Source organism: Protopterus annectens, chromosome 1.part2 (assembly GCF_019279795.1).
Source record: "Protopterus annectens isolate FY-2018-M chromosome 1.part2, PAN1.0, whole genome shotgun sequence".
Classification (NCBI taxonomy): domain Eukaryota; kingdom Metazoa; phylum Chordata; order Ceratodontiformes; family Protopteridae; genus Protopterus; species Protopterus annectens.
In genome coordinates this window covers 657,421,465-657,444,756 of record NC_056727.1, presented here as the reverse complement: position 1 = coordinate 657,444,756, position 23,292 = coordinate 657,421,465, and the positions used below count along the sequence as shown (strand labels likewise).

Sequence of the window (23,292 nt, the reverse complement as noted above, 5' to 3'; positions counted from 1 at the left end):
TTCTGCAATTTGGTCGTATGGGGACGTGCAGGTATGCCTCCTTGAGATCTAGAGTTACCAGCCAAGACTCCTTGCCCAGCATAGGAAGAAGCTGCTGTAGGGTCAGCATTTTGAATTTTGGAACAATGAGGAATGTGTTTAAAGCGGACAGGCCGAGAATAGGTCTCCATTTGCTTTCTTTTCTTGGTACCAGGAAGAGTCTGGAGTAAAATCCCTGTCCTTGCTCCATAGATGGTACCTTTTCCACAGCTCTCATTTTTAATAATTGAGATATTTGTTTTAGAGCTTCTGCCTTTTGATTTGGAGGTAGGTTTGGCATTCCTCTCTTACCTGGTAGAGTATGGAAGTGAAACCTGTAACCTTGGTCTATTGTCTGCAAAATCCACTTGTCTCTTGTGATGTAATGCCAGTTTACTGAAAATAAAGCTAGCTTCCCGCCCAAGGGTGCTTTTAGTTGTTCCCTGGTAGGCGGTGCTAGAACCAAGTCACTGTGATTGTCCTGTAGTAGTGGTGGTGGCTGTGTCCGTGGCTGCACCTCGCTGGTTGTTACCCTGCCACTGGCGTCCCCTGTAGGCACCTCTGGATTGACTTCGGCCTCTTGAACGCCTATTCCTGCCTCTCTGGGCTATGGAGGAGTCAAGAAAGGACCAATTCTTGGAGGGCCAATTCCTGCGAACCTTGGAGGTTGGACCTGTAAAAAATCTTTCACTGTTTGGACAGATTTTGCCTTCTCTTCCATCTTCTTGAGCACCTGTTGTGCAGGAGAGCCAAACAAATTGATCTTGTCCATGGGAGCATCTAGTAATTTGGATTTCACATGGTCTGGTAAGGCCTGCTCTTTTAACCATGCATGCCTTCTGATAACTGTGCCAGTCATGGCTGATCTGAAGGAAGCTTCCAGTGCATCATAGCCGCATTTTAAGGAATGGTTACTGACCTGCTGAATGTTATGTACCATTTCCTGAACAGATTTTTTGTCTAATGGTTCATCTGAGGACAACTTTTTGGTTAACTGGTCTAGCATAAATTCTTGATACTGGATCATGTGGAATTGACAGTTCAATGCTCTAGCTGAAAGAGTTGCAGAAGTGTAAACTTTTTACCCCATCTCTAGGGACCTGGATTCCCTTTCAGAGGGGAGGCGGTTTTTGTCAGAGGTATCTGCTACATCCTTATGACCTTTGGAGATAGTCTCGATCTGCAAAAGGAGCTTTATACAAATGGTGATGAGTATCCGGAACCCTGTAGTACCTATCGGGCTTAGCAGGGGCCGGTGGAAGTGAATCAGGAGCAGTACAAGCATCATTAAATGCATCATCTACAACAGAGAGAACTGGAGGAATGGCTAAAGGCCTATGTTGTGGTAAATGCAGAAAGGTTCTAAGCCTCTTCCTAGAGTCTGAGAAATCCTGGCCCTGCCACTGAAATTGTTCCCTCATAGCATGCAAGGTTTCCCCAAAGGAAAATTCCCCAGGAGAGGCAGAAGGGATGGACTCTTCAGCATCAGAGTCTTCATAAGGGGAGAAAGAAGCCTCTGGAGGGTTAGTATTATCTGAATCATCAGAGGAATCATCTGTAGAAACTGGTTCAGGGGGCTCTGCTCTAGGCCTCTTCTCTGGAGGTGGGTGAGAGGCCCTGTGTGAGATTGGGATCCCCGGATTAAAGAAATGAGATCCTCTGCTAGACTAAGCATTTGTGAACTAGAGCTAGGCCTGTGAGAGGGGGTCTTAGCAGGCACAGATTTAGTAGTTTTAGCTGCTTTAGCCCTGGCAAAAGCCTTAATGGACATGGCTGCAGGTGGCCTAGCAGCTCCACGTGCAGGGGTGGAGATATCCAAGGGGATAGTATCAGATAATTCCTGAGAAACTGCCTGAGCAGAAGGTAAATCAGAAGCAGATTCCACGAGGTTGGAAGAGGCCTCGGTAGGAGGTAAGTTTTCGGCTGAAGGAAGAACCGCTTGCTCGATTTCAGCCGAAACAGAGACACGCGCGGTTGGCCTAACCGCGGTTTCGGCCGAAACCACAGACCGCGAGTGTCGGTCCTTTTACTTGCACTTTTTTGATATTTGCGTAGTCGGAGGATCCGACGGCATAATGTAAGCAAAATCGGAGCCGAAAAACTCCTCAGCAAATTCCGACCGACGTCTAAGCGTCCGTCGGTTGAAAGAAGCACAGGCTAGACAAGCTGCTACGTCGTGGTCTGGGCCTAAAGGTAAGCAGTAAGAGTGGAAATCTTTATGAGGTATTTGTTTCTCAAGTTATTCACTTTTTCTGACATCGGCTGAGGCAAGAAAGAGTCCCCAACGGGGTACTTACGCTTTTTAGAAGTCTTCGGTAGTAGTAGAAGAATTCGGTAGTAGTAATCTCTGGTTCTGACCGACAGGCACTTGCGAACAGCTTCTGCTTCGGGAGCCACGTGGCAAGAAAGACTGAGGAAAATGGCGTCGGCTGATGCCTTTATAACCGAATAACTGCAGCTATGACGTCGGGTGAAGTGCGACACCAGCCGAGGCCAGACCCAGACTTTGGAATCCGGCCGACCGAAGGGCTGCCTGACGACAGGACAACCCATTTGTAAGGACTGCAGATGCATCCTTGAAGGACATCTGCAGTGGCAAAGCCTGCCCTAGATTTAGAGTAGAGTGGCAGATGAGAGTGCTTGGTAAAGGTGTGCACTGAACTCCCAAGTAGCAGCCTCTAAAATGTCCTTGGTTGGTACTCGCCTGAGAAAAGCTGAAGTGGCTGCAGCTCTGGTTGAATGTGGCCTAATGCCCTTGGGCACTGGCTTGCCATGGTGTAAGTAGCAGAAACGAATGCAGTGGCCTATCCACTTTGAAATAGTCTGCTTTGAGATAGCCTTTCCTTGTAATCCTGCAGCATATGCCACTAGTAATTGTTTGATCTTTCGGAAAAGAATCAAAGCTGTCTGTGTACGTCCAAAGAATGCAGAATTCTCTCCCCCTTGTTCTGTGGATTTGGATAAAAAGTTGGCAGATGAATAGTTTGGTTAAGACGCACTGGACACCACCTTAGGCATAAATGTTGCGTTTGTCTTCCGAGAGACCCTGTCTGGATAAAAAATGATAAAAGGTTCCACAGCCATGAGTGCCTGAAGCTCTGAAACTAGTCTTGCAGAAGTTATTGCTAGGAACAGAGCTGTTTTCCAAGATAAAAACTTTATATCAGCCGTAGCTGTTGGCTCAAAAGGTGGCAGGGTGAGTTTTTCCAAGACATACTTGAGGTCTCATGCAGGCACTGGTGATCATCTTTGAAGGCCTTACGTTTTTGGCTCCTCTGAGGTACTGTTTTAGTAAGGGATGAGAAAAGATTGGTGGCTCTGTATTGTAATGAGCCGAAATGGCAGAGGCATGAATTTTGATAGATGAAAAAGATAGACCTTTGTCCAGCATCTCAGTTAGGTATTGCAAAATCTGAGGAATATTTGGAACAGCTGCATCAGTTCCTTGTGCCTGGTTCCAAGTACAAAATCTCTTCCATTTTCCAGCATAAGATTTTCTAGTACTAGGCCTTCTGGCCTCCAAAATGACATCCATCACAGCTTTACTGTGGTGTGTTTTGTAGGACTACATTATCCGCCATGCTGCTAGGTTTAAGTCCCGAGTTGGCTGTGAAGGATCTGACTGTTTTGCTGAGACAGTAGATGAGGTATCGGAAGTAAGTTCCAAGCTGGGCATTGAGACAAGCTCCTTAGTATTGGATACCAGTACTGGCGGGGCCAGTCTGGGGCAATTAGTATCATCCTTGGCTTCTCCTGTCTGACCTTTAGGAGTACCGGGAGGAGAGGCAGAGGGGGAAGTGTATACTGATAGGGCGTCCACTTTCCATGCTCGTCTGCGATAAAGCCTTGTGCAGAATCTTTTTAGTTGGTAGTTGTGAGAAGAGGCAAATAGATCTATGTCTGGGCATCCCCATTTCCTTGTCATCATGCTGAAGACTTGTGGATCCAGCTGCCACTCGTGGGGATCCATGAGGTTTCTGCTTAGGTAGTCTGCCAGAGTATTTTTCCTTCCTGGCAGGAATTGTGCCTGCAGGTGTACTTGGTAAGTCAATGCTGTGTCCCACAAAGTCATGGCTAGTCTGGAAAGAGGGTAAGAATGAGTGCCCCCCTGTTTGTTTATATAACACATGACCGTGGTGTTGTCCATCTTTAAATCAGTAGTTGTCCTGGATGAAGTAGGGCCTTGAAGGCTGTCAGGGCATTTTGAACTGCTAGCATCTCTTTTTGATTGATATGTAGATGCATTTGGTTTGAGGTTCATGTGCCCTGAATGCATCTTCCTGCTATGTGGGCCACCAGGCATAATCTTATGCATCCGTTGTTAGTGTTTGCCTGGCTGGGGTAATGAGAATGGCTGTCCCTTGTCTTTGGAGAATGGCTGTCCCTTGTCTTTGGCCTTTTGCCTTTGCCCACCATCGAAACTCCTGATGCAAGCAGGGAATGAGAGTAATCATAGTTTCCAGGCTGTGGCAATGTTGAGTCCAAACACTTTTTAGGTACCATTGAAGTTTCCTCATATGCAGTCTTGCATATGGAATTAGTAGGATGCAGGATGCCATGAAGCCCAAAGCCTGCAGAATTTTTCTTGCAGATAACTGGGCCTTTGCCAGCATTTTGAAATAGGTAGTCATTTGCCTTTGTCTGGCGTGAGATAAGCCATCTGGGCAATTGTATTTAAGCTTGCACCCAGGAATATTATCTCTTGAAAGGGTACTAGTTTTGATTTATTTTCGTTGACCGTGTACCCTAGGCATGTTAGAAGTCTTTTCACAAACTCCAGATGCTGTAGAAGAATGTCCTTGTCATCTGCTTGAATTAGACAGTCGTCCAAATAAGGATATATTTGTATTCCTCTGCCTGCAAAATGCAATTACTGGTGCCAGGCACTTTGTAAAAACCCTGGACGCAGTAGATAAGTCAAAGGGCAGTGCAGAGAATTGGTAATGCATTGAGCCAGCCTTGAATCTGAGGTATCTTCTGCATATTTGTCTGATTGGGACATGCAGGTATGCCTCATTTAGGTCTAAAGTCACAAGCCAAGCGTTCTTGCCCAGCATGGGCAGAAGCTGCTGCAAAGTCAACATCTTGAATTTTGGTATATCCAGGAATGTGTTCAAAATAGATAGGTCCGGTATTGGCCTCTAGACCTTGTCCTTTCTGGGTACCAAGAACAGTCTAGTAAAATCCTTGTCCCTGCTCTTGCTCTGGTACTAGTTGAATGGCCCCCATGTCCATGAGGGATGAGACTTGTTTTTGTGCCTCTGTCCATTGATTTTTTGGCAGATCTGGCCAGCAGTTTGCCTTTGGCAGGGTATGGAAATGGAACTTGTAGCCTTGTGACGATATTTAAGACCCACTTGTCCTGGGGTTATAATGTGCCAATTTTGAGAAAAAAGTGCCAATTTTCCCCATAAGGGGGCTCCCAGGAGATAAGTGCTTGGTGCAGGCAGGGGGAAGTCACTGGGACCGTTTCCTAAATGGTTGTGATTTGTCTTCTCCAGGTAGAAGTCCCCCACTGTTTTGAGCGGAATGAACCTTGCACCTGGGATCTGCCTCTAGGGCGTCTGGGTCTGCCCCTTTGAGGTCTAACACAGGAAAGGACCAATTCTTTGTTGGCCAGTGTCTACTAAACCTAGGTTGGCTGTACTTGTAAAAAATCCTTGACCGTTTGCATAGATTTAGTTTTGTCCTCCATTTTAACACCTCTTCTGCCTTACCAAACAAAGCATCATGCTGTAAAGGTGCATCTAATAATTTACATGATCAGGCAGATTTTGTTCCTTTAACCAAGCATGCCTCCTAATTACAGAAGCTGTAACTGCGCCTCTAAAGAATCAAAACATTGCAAAGTATGCTTTCCAACTTGTTCAGCTGCATGCAATAAATCCTGCATTTCCTTGTTTTCTGCACAGAGTTTAACATTTTCTGTTTAAGCAATGCCATGACATGTTGCTGATATTTGAGCATATGAAACTGACAGTTTAAGGCCCTTATAGCCAAGGTAACAGATGTTTAAACCTTTTTTCCACCCATCTATCCAGTGCTCTAGAATCTCTGTCAGAGGGGGTAGGGTTTTTTGCAGTGGAAGCCTCAACTCCTTTGGGACCCTGAGAAATATTTTCTGGGTCTGCAGCAGGGTTTTTAAAAAGGAATTTATGTGAGTCAGGAACCTTGCAATATCTATCAGGCTTAACAGGAGCTGGAGGTAAGGAGTCAGGGGTAAGACTAGACTCCGAAAACACATCTACAATGTCCAACAGGTGGGATGGCTAGTGGCTTGTGCTGAGGTAGTAACAGGAAATCCCAGAGCCTCTTTTTAGATTCTGAAAAATCTTTACTCTCCCAGTGGAAATGCTCCCTCATGGTATGTAAGGTTTCCCCCAAAGAATAGCCCTCTGGAGGAGAAGCTGAAGGAATAGATTCTTCAGCATCAGCATCCTCATGGGGGGAGAGAATATTACTGATCAGAAGAGGAATCAGAAGAAATGAACACCTGATCTGAAGATTCAGTCTCTTGCCTAGGCCTCTTATCAGGAGGGGGATGGGAACCCCTGATCAAGGTAATCAAGTCTTCGGCCATTTTGAGCATCTGCTTTTTGGGCATGGAGGACTGTCCACGTGGCTCTCGAGTTTGCTTCTTTGCCTTTGAAGTCTGTTTAATGAATACACCCTCAGAAGCCGGTGCCTGCTCAGCAGCTCCGGACCAATCTGAAGGAATAGCGTCAGAGGCTCCAATACCTTGAGTTTCCAACAGCATAGCCGACTCCACGTGGGAGTTGGTAGCGGCCTGTGACTCTAAAGTAGCAGGCGTCAGGGGCTGCGAAAGCGCCTTACTGAGAACCGGCGACTGGCTTAGGAAAAGCTTCGGTTTTGGGCCTTGGCTGTCTATCTTTTTCTTTGCGTTTTTTGTGAACTTCGGTAGTCGGATGGCTCTCAGACGACATTTCTGGATAATTAAACATGTTCAAAATAGTTTAATGCAAAACTATACCGACGCTTAATAGTGCATTGGTTAAATCTAGCACAGACAACCTGAAACTTTATGGTCAGGGCCTAGGCAAGGAATACAGTAAGAATGAAAGTCCTAATGAGGTATTTACTTCCCACAAGAAATACACATCGGTCTGGAGCAAGAAAAAAAAAAAAGTTTCCCCAACGGGGTACTTAGCTTTATAGAAGACTTTGGATCTTAAACTCTAAAATCTCAGGAGTCGGCCGACCGGCACTTGCAAACTGCTGCTGCTTCGGGCACCGCGCGGCAAGACTGAAGAAAATGGCATCGGCCACATCTTATACCCCTGACATCAGGGAAGGGGCGACTGCGTCTGACGCAGGACCCAGGACTTTGGAATTCAGGCTGGCTGAGGGCAACCTGCCAGCAGGATTACCCAAATGTAATGACTGCAACAGTGAAACACGAACACGTGGGATTTTGAACTCTAGGGGGTGAAAGTGCTGGGCCAATACTGAGCGAAGATACCACTGCATCTTTCTCATGTGTAATCTTGCCAGTGGAAGCAAGGGAATGTGGCAGAGAAGTTTGAGGAATTACCTCACAGTCAAAGTGGGTGAAAGGAGGGCAGATTGAAGGCGTTGGGTCAAGGAAAGCATTTTTTCCTGAGATAGGAAGGCCATTGTGAGGTCTGTTCTGATTCTGCATCCTAGAAAGACAATATCTTGTGTAGGATTTACTTGGATTTGGGGAAGTTCATGAGGAACCCTAGAGACTGCAGCAGGAGGTACTCTGTGTGGGCTAGGAGGACTTGTCTGCTGCTTGAATGGGATTGTCTAGGTATGGGAATATTTGCAAACCTCTTGTTCTGCAGTAAGCAATGACTGGAGCTAGACATTTTGTAAATACTCCTGGAGCAGTGAAGAGTCCAAAGGGCAAGGCACAAAACTGAAAATGCAAAGAGCCTGCTTTGAATCAGAGGAGTTTTCTGGAGGACTGTTTTATGGGAATATGTAGATAAACTTGATATCCAGGGTCACCATGAAGGCCTGGGGAAGGATGAGGGGAAAGCGAATGGGTTGTGTCATCATCCTGAAGGAGGGAACATTCAGGAATGGGTTGAGGCGGGAAAGGTCTAGGATGGGTCTCCATTGCCCCTCCTTCCTGGACACCACAAAAATTCTGGAGTAGAAGCCTCGCCCTTGAGCAGCAGGGGGGGGGGGGGGTTCTATGGTGCCTTGGAGCAGCAGGTTTAGGACATTGGGGAGGAGAGACCATTGGGGGTATTGATATAGGAAGTTTTGGAGGGGTGGACATCCAAGACATGAAGTAACCCTTCTTCAGGATAGACAAAACCCATTTGTCAGAGGTCACTAGGGCTCATGCAGGGAGGCAGAGAGAGACGGGAGGATAAAGGTATGGTGGAAAGAGGCGGGTAGAAAAGGAGGCAGGCAGTCAGATGCTGCCTGCCATTTCTGGAAAGGGAGGTCTCTGGGCAGAGGCTTGAGGTGTCCTAGGCTGAGTAGTCAGTCTCCTGCGTGGTCTTGGGCAGGTAGTTCCTCGAATTTTGGGACTGGAGACAAGAAGGTGCTTTAGATCTTGCAGCTTTCCCTTTATGCTGAAGTGACAGAGATCAGCTACCTTGAAGCCAAAAAGGGCAGTGTGATCCAAAGGAGCATCCAAGAGTTAAACCTTAAAGTCATCTGGCAGTGGCTGAAGATGCAGCCAAGAGCATCTCCTCAATACAGAGGCAGACGCAGCTGACCTGACAGAGGCCTCTGCTATATCGTATGCACACCTTAGGAAAAGTTTACTGACTTTGGAGATGAGCCCAAGCAAGGAAGACAGGGATGCCTTTGCAGAGCAGTTGGGGGTCTTATTTAGTTCATCCAGTAAGGCCAAGGAGTATTTGGCCATGTGTAACTGATAGTGGCCCTAAAGGCTAGGGCAGCCTAAGTGTACATCTTCCCACAGCTCTCCATGGCCTTGCTATCTGCAGGTAGGACAGTGGTAGTAGGGAGAAGTTTGGTAGCCCGATCAGTGGCAATAGAGATGGTTGCTGGGTCAGCAGGCAGGCATTTAAAAATAAATTTGTATCCGGTACTCTGTACAACTGGTCTGCCCTTCTAGGGGCAAGTGGCTATGAATCAGGGTTTATATACACGCTGCTGCAAAAGCATCCAAGAAGGCAGGCTGGACAGGAGTAATAGGGGCTGGTTTAGGAGACTACATCTGGATCAAGTCGTAGAATCTTTTCTGTTGCTCAGACATGTCCAAGCAATCCCATTTAAAAATGTTCCCTCATAAGATTAACAGTGCCCCCAAAGGTAAGGTCTTCCACAGGGGAGTCAGGTTCAGCAGAAGAGTCTTCTGGGGATCCATACCCCAAAGGAGAGGATTTGAGAAGAGTAGGAGAGTCCTCTGAGGAGTCAGACATTTTCTCTTCTGCAGGATGGCCAACAGCAGACTCTGGCTGAAGAGGCCTGGGACTAAGGAGATGGAATACCATGAAGGAGGTCATACGTAGGACTAAGGGCCAGGAAGGCATTGTAGAGACTGCCTGAAGGCTTACCAGTCTAGCAAGGCCTCAGGGGGTGAAGTTGTATGCCTTTTTTGTTTCTTTACAGGCCTAGCCGGCATCTGGCTGGCAGTCAGGCCTTAAAGAAATAGAAGGAACGGCAGAGGCCTGCTCCAAAGTGCCCATCTCAGAAGCTGCCCCCCCCCCCCCCCCGGCATCTGAATCAGGTGCCCGGATATCCTCCCCAGACATGTCGTCCAGTCTGGATTTTGCAGCCTTCCGGTAGGTACCCACTTTATCTGGTGACGGAAGTCGGTTCCTCTGCCAAACTGTGGCGACAGGTTGAAAATCGGCAGAGGGACGCGTGGTGGAAGTGGATGGCCTTGCAGGCTCTGCCCTCTTCCTAGGTGGTTCAGAACCGTCTGTAGCAGCTTCCATTCCCAGAGCTATCTGCCCAAGACACTGGTTTTCAAGGTATAGGTAAAGGGCCTGAAGTCTGAGATGAAGGGTCTTTGGGACGAACGACTTACAAATGGTGCAGTTTTTATAACAGTGTTCCCTACCCAAACAAAAAAAGGACACTGGTCATGGGTGTCTTTGTGGGGAAGCTGGCGACCACAGTTGCACTTGCTCTTATCGGACATTAACAGACTATAGTAAATACAAAAGGAGTGAAGAAAATCCCCAACGGGGGACTTATCTTAATGCGAAACTGACCAGACTTCCACAAATAATGTAATGGTGTCGACTACATGTTTTATACCCAGATGACCTGACGTCACGGAAGAAGGGACAGCAACTGATGCAAGACCCAAGACTTTGTTAATTAGGTCAATGAGGGCTACCTGCAAGCAGATAACCCAAATGTAATGACTGCAACAGTGAAACACGAAGAACATGTCACTTATGGCCCACATACTGGCCTACACGTCAGATGTCCAAAGCACCAACAGGGACTGGAAAGCTTTGGAAACCTGGCCGAACAAGCTGATGGGAAGAAGGGTAAACCCTCTAGTGAATACTGCAACACTGGAAACAGGACATCTATATTTTATGTAGCGTCTGGTAACTTAAGATTTAAGGTTATTTTGGACTTGTTAGGGCAGTCTTAATTCTCCAAATTGCTTGATGGCATCCGTCAGCAGAGCCAATGCATATTTGACCATGCGAGCCTGATAATTAATGGCCCTAAAAGCCAAAGTGGCAGAAGTATAAACTTTTTTGCCCAACCTCTCCATAATTCTACTTTCCTTATCTGAGGGGAGCAAGGAAGTGCAGGGTAGCAACTTAGAGGTTCTATACCAGCAGCCACATAAGATGGTAGCTGGATCTGCTGAAGGTGCCATAAACAGGAACTTTGCATACTCAGGCACTTTGTAGAACCTGTCAGTGGGTTGGGAGGCTGGGGATTTGCAGGTAGCCAGGGGGATTTGCAGGTAGCCAGGGGGAATTGCAGAAGGGTTAGGAGACTCCATCTCTAAGACTTTATACCTCGTGTGTCTCAGACACCTGACTGCAATCCCACTTGAAATAGTCTCATTTGAACAGTGGTCTCCCCAGAAGTGATATCTTCTCCAGGGGAGTCTGCTCCAATGGACTCCTCTTCTGGGGATGCATAACCCAAAGGAAAAGCTGACGGGTGTAAGCAAGAGATTCATCCCCAGAGGAATCTTCATCCTCAGAGAAAAGACCTTCCAAAGGACTTTTCCTAGGAGTGGAGGGAAAAGGGGCCTGGACCTGAGCTGGCACCTGGCGTAAGGCCATGAAAGCATTCAAGAGGGCTTGGGTAAAGGTATGCCAGTTAGGGGACTTGTTCGGACGAAGGCCATATTGCATCGTAAAAGTATGCTTGGTTTTCAGTTTTTTAGGAGGCTCCAATATATGGTGTAGAGGAGGGCCAGACATCAGGTGACATTCCGCAACGTCCAAAAACATCTTGGACCATATTCTGAGTAACCCAACAGACCATAGGAAATGAGCAGAACCCCCAGATGGCCAGGTCGGATGCCTGTAGTTCCCTCTGGGACGTGCTAGCATGCTCCTTAACTGCTTCTGCCATTGTACCCATCAAGGGAGAATCTGCGGTTGCTGACACAGCTTCCAGGCCTTCATCAGCCTCAGGGGGGATGCCCGGGGTAGAGGGAGCAGCTGTAGTTTCGGGCCTAGTATTCCTTGGCCTCAAGTTGTGGTGCTTCCAAAGTTGACAGTGAATCCATATTCCGAGCAAGGTGTGTCAAATGCAGACTCTAAATAAAACTAAGAAAAGTGAGGCGACTTAAGAGTTTTTGGGACAAATGCTTTACAAATATCGTACAACATATGGTCATGTTCTGGGCCTAGGCAGAATAAACAGAGCACGTGCAAGTCTACGTGGAATCTGCCTTCCAGACTGACTTGTCCTTTCTATCAGACATTAACTCAAGAAAACAGCAGCAAGGGTAATAAACCCCCCTATGGGGTACTTATCTGAACACAGATGAAGCACGAGGTAACTTTCCAACGCTGGTAGTCAAACAGGCGGATACAGCACGTTTGCCCATTTAATCGGACAGTTCAATACCCTAGGTACGTGCATATTCCAGCATTTGCCAGAGTTGTCTAGTATCAGTGAATAAATGCTGGATAGCTTGCAGTCATCAGTAATCTTAACCAACCACACTTTTGGTACATCAGACAGGATGCCTGCAAAATAAACACCAAACATAAGAGGGCCCAGTACTTATTTACATGGTATTCTATCTAGTTACAATTTTACATTCAGAGGGTACCAGCTAACTTTTAGAACCTGGGATCTGTTAATATAACAGAGTTCCAAACCGGTGGACAAGTTTACATCAGGTTTGCTTAACCCCCTCCCCTAACAAAACCATCATGGAGTGTCAGAAGCCTCGGCAAGATATAAGCACAGTGTGTACCGAAGGACCCTTTCTATAGTCTTGAATATTTTTCAAAGCAGACTATATATTCAGGAGATGGGACCTGCCCTACATAAAACTCAAATGATAATCTCAGAAAGCTACTGGCGTCTGCATAAATGACTTTTGCTATGAAACTGTTTTGCATACCAGACTGGGGAGGCTAATGGGCCTATAATTACCTGGTTCTGTAGTGTAGTCCGTGCTTGTTCTCTAAGCAAACATTTCAATCTCTGCCAAAGGGTTTAAGTATTAGAGGCTCATACAGGACATTCTTGGCAATGACAACACTGCATGGTTTGTCTGGTCCCATGAAAGTATTCCTTTTAGTCCAAGGATTTTAAGACCTGTTCCAATGTGATTTCAGGGAAATCTTCAGGGATACTTGGGGGGGGGGGGGGGTGACAGTGTGGGTAAGCTGTGTAATGTTAATGTTAAATTTCTCTAACATACATTGTCTACATCCTTGGGACTGGAATGTAATACATACAAAGCTCTTTGCATTCTTGGACATTATTCCTTAATTTCCTTCACTTCTTCAAAGAAATAAACTTGGAAAAAGCACAGCATGTATTGTCTGCCTACCACCTTAAAATTCTCCCCGAATAAACAGATCAACTCATTAAACAGTTAAACTGCACTTACCTCCTCTGAACCCACCACGTGCAGGATATCCACCACCACGTCCTCTCTGCCCACCTTTAAATTGATTCTTTTTCCCCTTATTGCTTTTTTTCTGTCCTTGAACAGTGTTTTGTTTTTTCTCTGGTGGCAGTGCAGCTTTGCTTTCTTCCTTGTACTGTTCCAGCAGTTTGGCGGAGTCTTCTTTTTGAAGTTCCACGTAAAGCACCTCATCAAAATACTCTCCAGTTTCTGGTAAAGTAAAATTTGCTGCAACACAAAGAAAAAAGCTTGTTCACAAAAAGAATTTCTTGGTTTTAGTAATACAGTTATGACAAAACTTTAGTAACTTTACTACTAAATACAGGAACAGCGACAAAGCCATTGCTAGCATTGTGTATGCGACCAAGGGGTGTGCAACTTGCCAAGTCCAGTGCCGAGCCTTTCCTGCAGAGCACCCCCCCCCCAGTTGGTGCGAGGCCACCTTACCTCATACCGGGAATACAGGCAGAGTTCTGATGCAATACTGGACTGAGAACCCCCCTTAAACTTTCACTGAAAAAGGCAATCTACAGGCGAAAAAAGTGAAGATGACATGGGCAACCACTCTGGCAATACTTCTGCTCCAACAGTTTCAGCTTCTTATTCAAGCTACATGCGAATCACCTCTTCATTCTTGCACCCCCCCCCTCCAAACTGGATGGAGCCATGCTTACACCGGGGGCTGCTGTTTCGGCTTATGCCTAGCCACTGGCAAAAATGTAAGCCCTGCTTGGGGAATCTGAACAGAAAAGCAAGGTGCTGCTGCGAAGGGGTATCCTGGTGCCAAACCCCAGCCACTCATTCTCTTTAAACAGTACAGAGAAAAAGCAGAATTGCATTAGTAAATGCGCAATACAGATTACAACTGAAAGTCGACAATGATGTATTCGGGCTGGAAGGTACTCTTCATGACAGCAGTGGCAAATCCAAACCTTAACTAAGATATCAAAATGAACCTGCAGTGTTTTGATAAAGAGTGAAGGGAGGACCATGTGGGATGCCTATAAAAGTGAGCTGGGCACCAACCCTCAGAACGGTAGTGGTAGCTGCACTAACTTCACACAAGTACGCAATGAACAGTTGTGAAAGAATTTACCATAACGTTAGAAGTTCTTCTCTTCCATGTTGCAGTATTCATAACAGTAGGGAGTCGCCGTCTGCAGCACCACCATCTGGCCAGTATACCAAAGTCTTTAGCAGGAGGGTACGTGTGACGTCCTTTATCAGGGGCATAAACAGACTCTGGGTATAAAAGTCACGTTTGCACGTAACATCAGAATTGTTTTGCTACATACAGAAACGCTCCTGTGGATCACAAAGGAAGGTGCTAGTAGGAGACCCTTAGACTTGCATGTAGGCCAGGCCCAGGGCAGTAGGTGTGCTGTGTAGAGAGCTGAGACTGGGGAAGGTAATGACTATGTCCCCAAAAGGTAGGCCCTGGAGTGCTAGTTAGGAAGAAACAGGGGGCAGGTGGGTAGGACTGAATACTGCAACATGGAAGAGAAGGACATCTAATGTTATGGCAAGTTCTTACACAACTTGTCTATTCTCATGTTAGTACAGTTGTGTACACTTACCATAAATGTAGATGTCGGGAGTGTATTCCCTGCTGCAGTCATTACATTTGGGTTATCTGTCTGCAGTTAGCCCTCAGCCAGCCTGAATATCATCTTGGGTCCTGCGTCAGATGCTCTCTTCTATGACGTCAGGTAGTCAGGGGTATAAAGCATGCCAACGCCATTACATCAGTTTTACTTACCTCAGATGTCAGGTGCACCCATAATGGGAAGCAATTCTATATAAGGTTACACCTCCAACAAAAAGCAAATACACCAGAAAGCTTAAATACACTAAACATGAAGAAAGGTAGAGCCAAGAGAAGTCAGGGGGCTGGAGGGAGGGTAACCAGGACTGCAACAGTGAATTCACTAACAATTATGGTACGTGTACACAACTGCACTATGTTCTTAGTGTTTCACTGTAGCAGTCATTACATTTGAGCAATTCCCAAACCTAAGGAAGGGAGAAGGCAGTTAGAGAGCATTCGGACCAGCTATTAAGCCCTGCAAGACTGCAGTGGCAAAAACAGCTCTTGATTTAGAAATAGGCAAGTGGTAATGCTTGGTGAAGGTATGTACAGAGCTCCAGGTAGCAGCTTCTAGGATGTTCCTGGTAGGAACACCTCTGAGAAAGGCTGTTGGAAGTAGATGCAGCCCTGGTGGAATGCAATCTTATCCCCTTGTGGTGTAGGTTTTCCGTGGTGCTTATAGCAGAAATGAATGCAATGGCTTATCCACGTAGAAATGGTCTCCCCCACCCCCTCTGCCCCTGCAGCAAAGGCAACTAGCAGCTGTTCAGTTTTTCTGAAAGGCTTAGTCATGTCCAAATAAAATCCAAGTTGTTTGCGCACGCCCAAAGAGTGCAGTATTCGTTCTCCTTTGTTCCGTGTATTAGAAAAGAAGGTTGGCAAATTAATGGATTGAGTAAGGGCCACACTGGATACCACCTTGGGCATAAAGGAAGGATTGGTCCTGAGGGACACCCTGTCTGCATGGAAGATGATGAAGGGCTCCACTGCCATGAGGGCCTGTAATTCAGACACTTCTTGCTGAAGGGATAGCTAGAAGGAAGGCTGTTTTCCAAGAAAGGAATTTCAAGTCTGCAGTTGCAGCTGTCTCAAAAGGACAAAGACAATGGTGCAATGAGTATTGTCCTTGGTTTGTCCTGTTTGATTTTTAGCAGAACTTGAGAGGAGAGGCAGGGGGGAAGGCATAAAATGAGAGGCTTTCCCAGGTGAAGGACAGGGCATCCACTTTCCAACTTATCTGTGGGGAGTCCTTGTGCAGAATTTGTTCAATCGGTAGTTCTGAGGGGAGGCAAACAAGTTCATCTCTGGGTTCCCCCATTTGTTTCTCAAAATGTTGAATATCTTTGGCTCCAGTTTCCACTCATGTGGGTCGATGAGATTTCTGCTTAGGTAGTCTGTCAGTGAATTTAGCTTGCCTGGCAGGAATTGAGCGTGTAGGTGCACTTGGTAAGCCCAAGGCAGTGTTCCACACAGCCATGGCTAGTCTGCAGAGAGGGTACGAGTGGGGTCCCCCCTGCTTGTTTATATAACACATAACAGTGGTGTTGTCTTTACCAATAATTGTCCTGGAAGAATGTGGTCCTTGAAGGCAGTCAGAGAATTCCGTACAACTAACTTTTTTGATTGATATGCAGGTGCATTTGACTCTGGTTCCATTTACCCTGAATGCACTGCCCTGCTAAGTGAGCCCCCCATGCATAGTCTGAGGAGTCTGTTAGGGTTTGGGCAGCAGGGGGTAAAGTGAATAGCAGTCCCTTGTGGTAGCAGGCCTCTGCCCACCAAAAGGAATGACGTGGAATCATTGATTCCAGGTCCTGAGAAAGCGGACACCATAGTTTTTTTTAGAGACCATTGTAGTTTCCTCATATGCAGTCTTGCATATGGAATTAATAGGATGAAAGAGGCCATGAACCCCATGGCTTGCAGTATTTTCCTTGCAGATAGCTGGGTCTTTGTGGCCAGTAGTTTGAAGTAGGCTATCAAACTTCTCTGGCGTGAGGACAGGGTGAATAGCCCCAATACGTAGGAGAGAGAGAACCTGCTGTTGAGCCTCTGCCCACTGAATTGGGGGCAAGTCTGGCCAACCATTTGGGGTTGGTAAGGTGTGCAAGTGGAATATTTATCCTTGGGGAAACTAAATTTAAAACCCATTTGTCTTGGGTAATGAGTTTCCAGTTTTTTGCATGCAGGGCAGTCTTTCCCCCTAAGGGAGCAGGCAGTTAAGCAGGGCTTGGAAGGTTTAAGGTTAAGTCATTGTGACAGTTTACCATAGGGGGGTGTCTTACTACTACTCGCTTTGGAAGTGGCAGCCCCTACTGCTTAGGCCTGCGAGTACCTTGAGACTGTAGCCTAGGTGGTCTGCTGTTCCTGGGTTTGGACTGAAGGTCCGGAAGAGACATGAAAGGACCCATTCTTATAAAGGCCAATGCCTACTAAATCTGGGAGGCTGTACTTGCAGGAAATTAGTTTGTATAGATTTAGCTTTTTCCTCCATCTTTAAGTACTTCTGCTTTGTTGCCAAAAAGGCGGTCTTGGTTTAAGGGAGCACCCAGTAATTTAGCTGTAACATGATCTGGAAAATTTTGCACCTTAAGCCAAGCATGCCTTCTAAAAGACCCAGTGATAGCAGCCCTGCAAGATGCTTCTAAAGAGTCAAAACAACATTGCAAAGTATGTTTACCAACTTGCAGAATACATTAACTCTTGTAATTATTTTCAGCACAGACAGAAATAATTTTCTGTTTAATTAGTTCAATAATATGCTGCTGATGCTTTATTATATGAAACTTGATAGTTTAAAGCCCTAATGGCCAAAGTAGCAGAAGTGTATACCATCTTACCCAATCTGTCCAGGGCCCTGGAATCTCCAGAGGGGGTAGGATTTTTGGCAGTAGTAGCCTTAATGCCTTTAGGTCCCTGTGAAATGGTCTTTGGGTCCACAACTTGTGAGAGTCAGGTACTCTTAATACCAGTCAGGGTTCCTGGGAGCCAGAGGTGGTGTCTAGGGCCAGGCTAGATTCCAAGGCGGCATCATCTACAATGTTCAGTAAAGGAGGGATAGCTAAAGGCCTGTGTTGAGGTAGGAGTAAGAATTCCCTAAGCCTCTTTTTGGAGTCAGTAATCCTGGCTTTCCCAGCAGAAACGCTCCCCAAGAGTGTGCAACGTTTCACCAAAAGAAAAAATCTTCTGGAGGGGATTCAGAATCTTCATAGGTAGATAAGGGCAAATCCCAAGAAACAGAAATTTCAGAATCCTGACCAGAAGAATCAGTTCTAGGTCTCTTAGAGGGAGAAGGCTGGCTTCCCGTAATTAAAGTAATAAGGGCTTCAGCCATTCTAATCATTTGCTTTTTTAGGCATATGGGCCTGACCATGCGATTTGGACGTCCGTTTTCTAGGCGTGGGTCAAGTTTTAGGCCTTGAAGAAGATGGCATCTGTTTGAAATGCAACTAGGCCTGAATACACCCTCAGAAGCCGGTGCCTGCACAACAGCGCCGGACCCATTCAAGGTAGAGACATTCACAGGTTCTATAGTCAAAGCATCTCTCTGCATACAGGACTCAGAATTGGTCGCAGTAGAGGCCTGCAAATCTGGAAGTAGCGGGTACCAGGGTCTGCGAAAGTGCCTGAGTACCGGCAAACTGGCGAGTAGCTTAACGGAAGCGTAGTCAGCAGCTTTGGACCTATGCAGTCTGTCTTTACCTTTATGTTTTTTTCGGAATGTCGGTAGTCGGATGGCTTACCAAAGCCATTTGTGGATAATTAAACAGAGTACCGAAATAGTTTGATGCAAAAAATGAACCGATGACGAACAGTTAGAGAACTGAATAAGGCACAAAAAGTACAGTTTTGTACCTACCATAAATGTAGAGTGTAAACACTGCTTGCAGTCATTACACTTGGGTTATTCCTGCCGTCAGGCGGTTCCCCAGTTGGCCTGAGTTACAAAGTCTTGGTCCGGTGTCGGTTGCTGTCGCCTCCTCCCTGACATCAGTGCGACACGGGTATACAAGATGCAGCAGACGCCATTTTCTTCAGTTTTTCTTGCCCCAGATGTCAGGTGCCCCCAAATAGGTAGGCAATTCAAATTGATAGTAAATTATACAAAAGAAAAGCAAACAACCATTTTTAGTTACCAGCAAATACTCCCCATAGGTTATAAAGGGTAGATGACCTAGGCAAGTACCAGAAGTAAGAGGGGAAAGGAGGGTAACCTGGACTGCAGCAGTGTTTACACTCCAACATCTACATTTATGGTAGGTACAAAACTGTACTATGTTCATCGTGTTACACTGCTGCAGTCATTACACTTGGGTGGAATCCCAAAGCTGAGGTAGGGAGGCTAGATCTATAAGGCATTAGGGTGGCTTTAAGGCCCTGCAGGACAGCAGTGACGAAGCCAGCTCTGGATTTGGAGTATAAAGGCAAATGGCAATGTTTGGTGAAGGTATGCACAGAACTCCATGTTGCTGCTTCCAAAATATCCTTGGTAGGTACTCCTCTGAGGTAGGCAGTTGAAGTGGCTGTTGCCCTGGTGGAGTGAGATCTAATGCTGCTAGGTACAGGTTTCCCATGGTGGGTATAGCAGAAACATATACAGTGTCCTATCCATTTTAAAATAGTCTGCTTTGAAATGGCTTCCCTGTGCTCCTGCAGCGTATGCTACCAATAATTGCTCAGATTTTCTGAAAGCTTTGGTTTTGTCCAAGTAGAAGCGTAACTGTCTGTAAATGTCCAAAGAATGTAGTAGTCTCTCCCCTTTGTTCTGTGGTTTTTGGATAAAAAGTTGGCAAGTGAATAGTTTGGTTTAGAGCCACACTTGATACCACCTATGGCATAAATGTAGGGTTAAGTTCTTAAAGAAACCCTGTCCTGGTGGAAGATGAAGAAAGGTTCCACTGCCATTAGTGCCTGTAATTCTGAAACTCTTCGTGCTGATGTTATTGCCAGTAGCAGAGCAGTTTTCCAAGAGATGTATTTTAATTCTGCTGTGTTAGCTGGTTCAAAAGGAGGTAAAGTTAATTTTTCCAAAACAAAGTTGAGGTCCTAAGTTGGCGTAGGTGCTCTACGCATCTAGGATGGTCTTATGTTTTTCCTTTTCTTGTCTTCTTCCCTATTTTTTTTCCTACTATACCCTATAACTTAACAGGGGACTGCCTGTTCTCCAACTTTGTTGGAATATATGGAATAATCAACCCTCAGATACCTCATCCCAGACCTCTCCCCCACTTTTTAGACGCATCTAGACAGTACCTCGATAATATGGCTATATCCTTGTACTAACTAGACATACTCTGTTTTCTTTACTTTTCTTCTTCCCTATTTTTTCTCTCTACACCCCTTTCAGCTTTTCTTTACCACTCATTACACTTTAGCATTCCTCTTATAAAATGTATGTTTTCTTTGTATTGTAATGATTGTGATATGCACATCACGTAGGTTGTAGTTTACGTATTTTTTTGGTTTTAAGATTGTAATTTGCAATTTCCTGAAAAAAAAAAAAAACTATTTGTTTACTGTTCGCTTTATATTTATTACTTCTATTGTAACACTTTCTTAAACCATGTAATAATCACTGGAGCTTTTCTCCCCGGGCCTCTACTGAAAATGGACATGTATCCAGATAGACTAGCCCGGTCAACAAATGTAAAATAAATAAATAAATTTTAGCCCCTCTGAGGTACTGTTTGAGCAAAGGAATAGAAAAAACTGACAGATCCGTGTTGTAATGAGCAGAGATAGCGGAGGCGTGGATCTTGGATGAAAGAGAGTCCTTTGTCCAGCATCTCAGTTAAGTACTGAAGTATCTGAGGAATGTTTGGGACAAGAGGGTCAAGGCACAGAATCTCTTCATTTATCCGAGTACGCTTTCCTGGTGCTAGGCCTTCTGGCCTCCAGAAAGACATCCATAACGGCTTTGGAGAGAGGCATTGCTTGCTTGACTTAGGAATTTTCCATGCAGCTAGATTTAAGGTCTTTAGCTGGCTGTGAAGTATCTGATTGTTGTGCTGTGTCAGCAACTGTGGAATTTGAGGCAAAATCCAGCGTGGTTCTTGTGCCAAATTCTTTAAGATTGGGTACCAGTGCTGGCGTGGCCAGTCTGGTGCAATCAAGATAACCTTTGGCTCCTCCTGCCTGGCTTTGAGTACCTTTGGAAGGAGAGGTAAAGGCGGGAGCGCATACTTGTTTTTTCCAGCTGAGAGGGCATCCACTTTCCATGCTTGTGGATGGTAGCTCCTTGTGCAGAAATTCTGTAATTGGAAGTTCTTTGGGGAAGCAAACAGATGTCCGGGTTCCACCATTTTTGTGTTAGCATTCTGAATATTTCTGGGTTCAGTTCCCATTCGTGTGGGTCCATGATGTTTCTGCTTAGGTCTGCCAGTATTTCTCTCTCTCCTGGCAGGAATTGTGCTTGCAGATGAACTTGGTAATTTAGAGCTGTGTTCCACAAGGTCATGGCTTGTCTGCAGAGGGGGTAGGAGTGTGCCCCCTTGCTTGTTTATGTATCACATAACTGTGGTGTTGTCTGTCTTTAGTAGTAATTGTCCTGGATGCAGCAGGTCCTTGAAAACTATAATAGCATTTTATACAGCTAACATCTTTTTGATTGATGTGGAGATGTCTTTGCTCTGTGGGCCACTCGCCCTGGATACCTTTTCCTGCCATGTGTGCTCCCCAGGCGTAATCCGATGCATCTGTTGTCAGTTTGCCTGGCTGTGGGTTGAGTGAAAGGCTGTCCCTTGAGGTGACAAGCTTGTGCCCACCATCGAAACTCCTGTTGTAGGCAAGGAATTAGTGGTATAACAGTTTCCAAACTTTGACAGTGTTGAGACCATACACTCTTTAGGTACCATTGTAGTTTCCTCACATGCAGTCTGGCATATGGAATTAGTAGTATGCAAGATGCCATGTAGCCCAAGGCCTGCAGAATTTTTCTTGCAGGGAGTTGGGTCTTTGTTGCCATTAAATGAAAATATTGAGTCAGTTGTCCTTGCTTGTCTGGCGTGAGATAAGCCATCTGGGACATTGTGTTCAAGCTGGCACCCAGGAATATTATTTGTTGCGAGGGCACTAGTTTTGATTTTTTTTAGTTTACTGTGTACCCCAGGCACGTACGCCAGGTGCTTTAGTAGAATGTCCTTGCTCTCTGCTTGAATCAGGCAGTCGTCCAGGTATGGATAAATTTGAATTCCTTTTTACCTGCAAAATGCAATTACTGGTGCCAGGCACTTTGTGAAGACCCTGGGCGCAGTAGATAAGCCAAAAGGCAGTGCAGAGAATTGATAGTGCATTGAACCAGCTAGAAATCTGAGGTATCTTCTGCAGTTTTGTCCGATAGGGTCGTGCAGGTATGCCTCTAAGGTCCAAAGTCACGAGCCAAGCTTTCTTGCCCAGCATGGGAAGAAGCTGCTGTAGTGTCAACATCTTGAACTTCGGAACACCCAGGTAAGTGTTTAGTGAAGAAAGGTCCAGAATGGGTCCCCAGGCTTTGTCCTTTCTGGGAAACAGAAAGAGTCATGAGTAAAATCCTTGTTCTTGATTCTGTGGTGGTACCTTTTGAATAGCTCTCATGTCCATGAGTGCTGTAATTTGTTTTTGAGCCTCTGCCCATTGAATTGGTGGCAGATTTGGCATTCCTTTTAGCCTTGGCAGAGTGTGAAAGTGGAACCTGTAACCTTGAGATACAATGTTGAGAACCCATTTGTCTTTGGTGATGCAATGCCAGTTGTGATAGAGAAGTGCCAGTTTGCCTCCTAAGGGGGCTGCCAAGACAGCTGTTTGGCAGCTGCAGTGGAAAGTCATTAAGGCTGCTTTTTATAAGGTTGAGGCCTGTCTTCCCCTTCCTTCTGGCCTGGTATACCCCCATTGTCAAGGCCTGTAAGGGCCCTGTGCCTGACCTCTACCTCTTGGACGTCTGTATCTGCCCCTTTGAGGTCTGACTGGAAAGGACCAATTCTTTGTTGGCCAATTTCTGCTAAAACAAGGAGGCTGAACCTGTAAGAAATCTCTCACCGTTTGCATAGATTTTGCCTTATCCTCCATCTTCAATACCTTCTCTGCCTTAACTCCAAACAGCACATCCCACTGCAAAGGTGCATCCAATAATTTGACCTCAACATGATCTGGTAACGTATGTTCTTTTAACCAAGCATGCCTTCTAATGACAGAGCCTGTAACTGCTGCTCTACAGGAGGCCTCTAATGAATCAAACACATTGTAAAGTACGTTTTCCCACTTGTTCCACTGCATGCAATAAATCCTGCATTTCTTTAAAGTTAGGAGGATCTGAATCTGGAAGCATCTTTGTTTCAACTGAGACATCAAAAATTGCCAATATTTTAGCATGTGAAACTGGCAATTTAAGGCTCTCATTGCTAAAGTTGCAGACGTATATACCTTCTTTCCCCATCTGTCTAATGCTCTGGAATCTGTCAGAGGGAACTGGGTTTTTTGCTGATGAGGCCTTAATCCCTTTGGGTCCCAGAGAAGTAGTTTCAGTGTCAGCAACAGGGCTTTTGTACAGAAATTTGAGAGAGTCAGGGACTCTATCAGGTTTAACTGGGGCTGGGGGTAAGGAGTCAGGGTTTAAACTGGATTCAGTGTACACATCATCCACAATATCACACTGGCGGGATAG

At 45.7% G+C, this 23,292-nt stretch overlaps 1 protein-coding gene across 1 annotated transcript in view; it reads right to left on the bottom strand.

Annotated features, from left to right (window-relative positions):
- The window catches only part of HNRNPU (heterogeneous nuclear ribonucleoprotein U), a 548,643-nt gene that overhangs the window by 139,709 nt on the left and 385,642 nt on the right, over nucleotides 1–23,292 (bottom strand). The window contains exon 11 of the mRNA XM_044058137.1: nucleotides 13,049–13,294. Within this exon, the coding sequence (XP_043914072.1) occupies nucleotides 13,049–13,294 (246 nt within the window). The remainder of the gene's footprint in view (nucleotides 1–13,048; nucleotides 13,295–23,292) is intronic.